This window comes from Ursus maritimus, unplaced genomic scaffold (assembly GCF_017311325.1).
Source record: "Ursus maritimus isolate PB19 unplaced genomic scaffold, ASM1731132v1 scaffold_16, whole genome shotgun sequence".
NCBI classification, from domain to species: Eukaryota; Metazoa; Chordata; class Mammalia; order Carnivora; family Ursidae; genus Ursus; species Ursus maritimus.
This window is the reverse complement of record NW_024424008.1, coordinates 40,020,783-40,027,096: the sequence shown is the minus strand read 5'-3', so window position 1 is coordinate 40,027,096 and position 6,314 is coordinate 40,020,783. Positions and strand designations below refer to the sequence as shown.

Here is a 6,314-nt window from a genome sequence, read left to right as displayed (position 1 = left end):
CTAAAGATCAATTCTTATATTAAGTTGGTCCCTTTGAGGAAGACGTGGTGTTGGCCCTCAGAGGAAAACACACCTCATGTTTGCCTCCCTGTGGGGTCACAAACCGTCCCTCTCCTTTCATCTCCTCCAGCCAACCAAAAATGGCTCTCCAAGGGAGACCGTTTTTCCCTTGATAACAGCCAATGTGAAAATAAAAGTGACTTACTTCTTAACAGTAGAATCAAAATGAGAATATGGTTTTTCCCTGATCCTATCTAAAGCTCATAACTTCTTCAAGGAGACTTTTAAGATCTCATTTGGCCCATCTATGAAACTTTTGATGATTCTGTTTCTATCAACACCGCATGATTTTAAATAATCATATTCGAGATTCCAGGTGAACTCCTATGGCTTCCATACTGCCATTTCCTATAAGAATATTGCATGTTCTAATGTAGTTGCTTTGTAGAGCTCTGTGTCTTGTAAGATCGTGGCTGTGGGGTTCAGGGGATTGGTGCTGATGGACGTTGAAGGCTCTTGTCCTAATTTCATACCCTCAAATTGTTGATTGCTTCCTAATACTTCTAGTTACCAGGTATCTTCAAGACTTTGCTTTACTCCTATTGAAAAGCCACTGTCACATTTTGGTGTCATCTGTCTCATTGCCTTCTGACAAGTTGAAGTTGGGATTGTCATAACCTCTCTTCAGCCTGGCTCTAGCGTCTTTCTCATTATAAAGACACAATGCACAATGAGGGGTCTCCACTTCCACAGTCTTGCTAAAGTTATGGAAATCCACTCGGTATTTCCCTTCCTTAGTCTTAGATACTATGGGAGCAAAACGGTAGCCCCAGAGCACCTCTTCTGGAACATAGGACGTCCGGACCTGGCAGGTGGCACTGGTTGATTCCACTGTGCCATCTAAAAACACCACTAATTCAAAGTCTTGCTGGGGAAGGGTTTCTGCTGCCATGTGGAAGAAGGGGCTGTTTTGATCAATGACATGGTAAATTGTCAACGGGGAGATGAAGAATAAATTTTCATTCCCTGCATCAACTACAAAGTTGATATTGATCTGGTCTAAAATAATGGTCTCTCCTTCAGGAGTGACTGTGGTCCTCAGGAGCTTTCCATATATGTGACTCCCAATAAGGAGACTCTTCCTAAGATTAGCCACTCGGATTAGGAGACAAAGCTTCCCACCCCGCTTACTGATCACTGCATTCTTGCTGAATGTAATGGTCTTGGCACGTTTTTTGGGTCTGGAAATCTTGGCTAAAATGGCACCACACATGAAAGAATTGATGATGACTCCAAGTATAGACTGGAAGATAAGGACAAAAATGGCAGTGCCACATTTTTCTGTCACGAATCTGAATCCATATCCAATGGTCACTTGTGTTTCCAGAGAAAACAGAAAAGCTGAGGTCATGCCATTAATGTTCTCCACACAAGGGGTATGGTTGACAGAAGGATGGAACTCAGGGAGATCTTTGTGGATGTAGGCTACCGCATACCACAGAAGACCAAAGAAGAACCAACTCCCCAAAAAGGCGGAAATGAAGATGGTCATTTTGTATCTCCACTTGAGATCAAGCACAGTCGTCCAGATGTCCACAAAGAATATAAGCCTTGAGTGGGCCTCCACATTGCCAAACTCTATGTTGCACCTTCCATCTTTGGAAACCAGCCTTGCTCTTTGCCGAGAATGCCCAAAAAAGTGAGCGACGAACCATTTCCGAAGATGTTTGAACATTCTTTCTGTCAGCACTCTGATCTGAAACACATCAAAAACAAACAAAACAAAATGGTGTTTATAGCAGCAGTGGACTAGGTGAATCACATAGAGAGCTAACTCCACATGAAAGACCATTCAAAACAATCTGAATTAGCAATCATTCAGGAAAGCAGGCAGTTTATTCTGGATACCACAACATTATTTTCAACAGAAACTTTCCACCAGAAGACCATATTGCTTAAATACAAAGAGGGAAAATAATTAGAGGGTGATAGAAATGGAAGGAACTTAAGAGGGCATGTACTCAAACGTTTCCTGACCTCAGTCAGTGGCACACAAACTTAAAAATGCTTGTGATAACCAATGATGACCTGTATTATGAGTTATTTGATATTATTCTTTAAATCGATTCTCCTTTTTCTTTAATAAATTTAGCCTTCTGCTAAGCAAAAATATCTGCGAAAGCAGACGCTGGAAGGACCATTTATATTTTTTGTAATATATAAAAATACATTACTACTGCTATTATCACTCCATATCAAAAGAAATCTTGACCCAGTTCAATTTTCTCATTTATCCAATGAAGGAACTGAGATTCAGAAAATTTTAATGACATAGCAAAGTCATGTACTGACCAGCGGCAGAAAAACAACTAAAAACATAAACCATAAGGTTCCCTGCTTCCAGTCCAGAGGAACCTCTAACATGCTGCATCTCAGTAATGAAATTTTATATTCTAAAGTCTAGAGTTGCCTAAAACATTTTAAGACAAATACTGGTCAAGTTCCTTTTTTTTTTTTTTTTTTTTAAATTCTTGAGACTATTTAGAACAGAGTTCCTCAATACAGTTTTGTCAAGTCCTACCATAAGATCTCAGGAGTTTGCTCAGTGGAGCTAAAAGCCTGTTCACTTTTTCTCTCCATGGTATGCCAAGATTCCTAAGAGGAATAGTATGATGGCCGCCATCAATGGCTCATGCTTTCTTCCCTGCTTCTAAGCTGAAGGACTGGGAAGCTCTGATTTAATTAGTACTCCAAATAATTCTGCATAAAGGTAGAACCATGCTTTATTCACTCCTCTCCCTCAGCTGCTAGCATAGTCTATGGGCACTCACTGGTTATTCAATGAGCATAAATGGAATAATTCAGTGAATGAAGTAAGCTCTTCAAAATACCATTTGCTCAATGGTTTCTTGTTGATGACATTATTGTGACTTCCAGTTTACAGCAAAAAAAAGTGAAGGGATTTTCCCCTAAACAGCCAATGATGATGAAAGCCACGGTCATCAACCCTAGACTACCTCCTCCCCTAGATGTGCCCTCCCCCACTCCAAGGTGTGCCCACCTTGGTTAGCAATGTCTTCGTGGTATTTTTAATTAAATGCAAATATGTTTCTAAAATAGATTTCAAAATCCCCCTTCAAAAATATGTTTATTCATACAAACCAGGAAGCGAAACCAACTTGGTGATACATTTTAAACAAAAGTACTATATCCCACAATGTTTTGTTCACAGCCTTAAACCAGGTGAAAACATAAGAAGCCAACACCAGGTAGAAGTGGTGAAGAGAAAACCACAGCTGTGGTGATTTGAAATTTTGAGGACACGTTCTAAAGATACAGAGAAAGAAAATGCTACCCAGAGAACAAACAGCAGTGCACACATTCAGAAGGCCCTACCCACATCCCACCCAACCCTCATGGACCTCAAGTCCCCAAAGAGTCTCAGGGGTTGGTCCCAGGTGAGGCACACTGAAGAAGAGTCTGCCCCCTCCCCAGGCTCTCTCCTTTACGTTCACTGGGGACTTCCTCCCTTTCCCGGGTTCATGGAAGCTCACACTGTCTTAAAAGCTCTTCATAGAGAGGATGTCACCTAAAATAATAATTCTCAAGCCAACATTTATCAAGCGAATCCACATTCTCGTCGTCACACACTATATTCCCAGAGATGGCTCCTGAAACGCAACTTCTGAGTTTTTCTTCCTCACGACTTTTCTCTTCCAGTCTCTCTTCAGTTCATTTCATTTTCAAAGATAAAGAATACTTCTGTAGAGTGAATAAGTAGCCTCTGATTTATTTCTTGGATAAGTCTGGGTTTCCTTGCCTGCATTACTAATAAAATATCCGCCTGGACTTGCAAAGAGCTAAAACAAAAGCGATAAGTTTATAATGCTTTCCCCAGACCGTCTGCACTTACCAACGTCCTAAGCATATTCTGACCCGAGGTATCCATGCCTGGGGAAAGCAAGAAAGTGGCCTTAGGAGTTGGTCTCTGTCTGCGGGCTGATTTCTTTTAGACTCGGCCTAATTTATTTTAGGGTTTGGTCAGTGGACTGATGCTAATTTGTATTAGCTTGAAAACACTTAATTTGATAGTGGAGTTGGGTGGCTTAAACCAAGGCAATTGGTTGTTCTCAGTCCGAGCCCCAAGCTGGGTATTTTTTTTTTCTAGACCTCACATGGCTTGAATACCGTCATGCTAAGACAATGCAAACCCCCAGCTAAGGTCCCTGGCAGCAGGCATGGCTTGAGTTCCAACATTTTCCTGCTCTCCTTTGCCACGCTCTATATAGCTCTCTTGCTATTTCTCATAGGTCATGCCTATTAGCGTTTCACCAGAAAGAATTAGTTATCATCGATCTCTGAGCCTGTTCTCTGAAACACACTGAGATCCTGAGATTTCCGAGTGTTCACAAAGATACAGGTGAGTATATAGACTTAGATCAGTACGTATTTGTAAGATGAAAGTGAGGTTACACCAGGAAGAAACAAGATACCGGGTCAATCTCTCTATATAATAGTCTCTGTTATGTAAGAAACTGAGATTAAAAAGCAGCCTTTATTGTTGGAGTTATTTTTTAAAATCTGGCATTTACTGAAGGTAATTTTCACATGTATGTGGTTGGCCAATGCTGTTGATTTATTTACTCAAAGAGTAAGAATGATACCTAGAGAATGTAAGAATATGGGACAAATCCATCCGTTGACCAAACCCACCATTCACATGGCAGAGCCATTGTAATCGGCACATAGCCCACTTCGCTTAGACAATGACATCTAATCTAACCAGACAGAGTAAATATGTATTTTTCATACTATGGGGTGGCCGGGGACTGGCCCTGGTTGCCTGTGTTGTGTAGCATGTACAGTTTTTAGGTTACTTTCTATTGAAATCAGTAAATCTTAATAGCAAGCAAAGGGCTGTACATTAGCTAATATTTACCAAGGTACTCTTAGTGGCCTGGCAAAGCCAGTGAATTCTATTATTGCCATTTTTTTTTCTTCCGTGCTCCAGTATTCTTGTTCTGTAAAGAGTCTATTCTCACAAAATAGATTTTTTGTACACTTTCCAAACACTGAGTGGATGCTTATTGTGTACGGTTTCAAAAACAAATCAAATCTGCTCCCATTCTCAAGGGGCTTCCAGTCAAATGGGGAAGTGAGCTCAGGAAACCAGCAATTACAATGTGGTGTGATGTGTATATGCCCAAAAGAACACCTTTTCTAAAAGATCTCTATCCCGTGGGTATCCACTCTCTGCACAATACTTCGGCTGACAGAAAACTCACTGTCTTTTTGCATTCATTAATTTATGTTTCTATCATGATTCAACAATGTTGCATTGCTGCTAGGATGTGTGTCAGGCACTGTGCTAGACGTTAGGGAAGCAATCCTTTACCAAATGGCACTCTCCTTGTCCCTGCAAAGAAGCTTCCAGTCAAGGGGGGAGTGGAAGATGTCGGGATGAGAAATAGTGGGAGTGCTCTGGGGAGCATCTTATCTGAGAGGCAGAGACATGCTATCAAGGGCAAGGCCTGAGGATGGCATGAGACTCATATGTCCTAGGAACTATATTTGTTAAGTGATGACAAAGAAATCCATCAGCCCAAGCATAAAAGCAAGGAGTTTGCTGGCACTTCTATGGGTCCCCCTCTAATGGTGACATTTTAGAGGAGACACACCTGGGTGTGTAGTTGGAGCCAACTGCACTGTAATCGTGTGTGACTCAGGCTCAGCGACAGCAGAAGAAAGGGAGTGTGAGGGGCTGAAAGAGGGGCCAGGTGACTGGATAACAGGGTGCGAGAGGGTCTCAGTAAGACGCAAGGCTGGAAAGGCAAACAAGGGCCACACACTCAGTGGTGGCACGCCGTGTGAGATATTTTCATTGTTTTTTTTAAAGATGTTATTTATTTATTCGAAAGAGATAGAGACAGCCAGCGAGAGAGGGAACACAAGCAGGGGGAGTGGGAGAGAAAGAAGCAGGCTCATAGCGGAGGAACCTGATGTGGGGCTCGATCCCCGAAAGCCGGGATCACGCCCTGAGCCGAAGGCAGATGCTTAACGACTGAGCCACCCACATGCCCCAAGATATTTTCATTGTTGACTTAAATAACAAACCCGTATGAAGAACACTGGTCTAGTTCTGCTTCAGGGACGACTCATGGTAATTCTAATGAAGTCTGAAGTCTCTTCTGCTTACGAGCCCTTCAAATTCCTGAAAATAAACATATTTTACTCCTGGATCTCCTTCTGTCCATAAAAAAATGCACCCTTCGTTTGCAGGCAACACCCACATCAACCAAAACTCCCTTCATGGG

The 6,314-nt window shown here is 41.8% G+C and overlaps 1 protein-coding gene across 1 annotated transcript; it reads right to left on the bottom strand.

The window, feature by feature from the left end:
* Positions 1-616: 616 nt before the first annotated feature.
* Positions 617-3,949, bottom strand: KCNJ1 (potassium inwardly rectifying channel subfamily J member 1). The gene is made up of 2 exons (XM_008688308.1): positions 3,914-3,949; positions 617-1,756 (listed from the first exon to the last, which is right to left on the bottom strand). Exons 1-2 carry the CDS (start codon positions 3,947-3,949, stop codon positions 617-619), a joined length of 1,176 nt encoding a protein of 391 aa, XP_008686530.1.
* Positions 3,950-6,314: the final 2,365 nt, after the last annotated feature.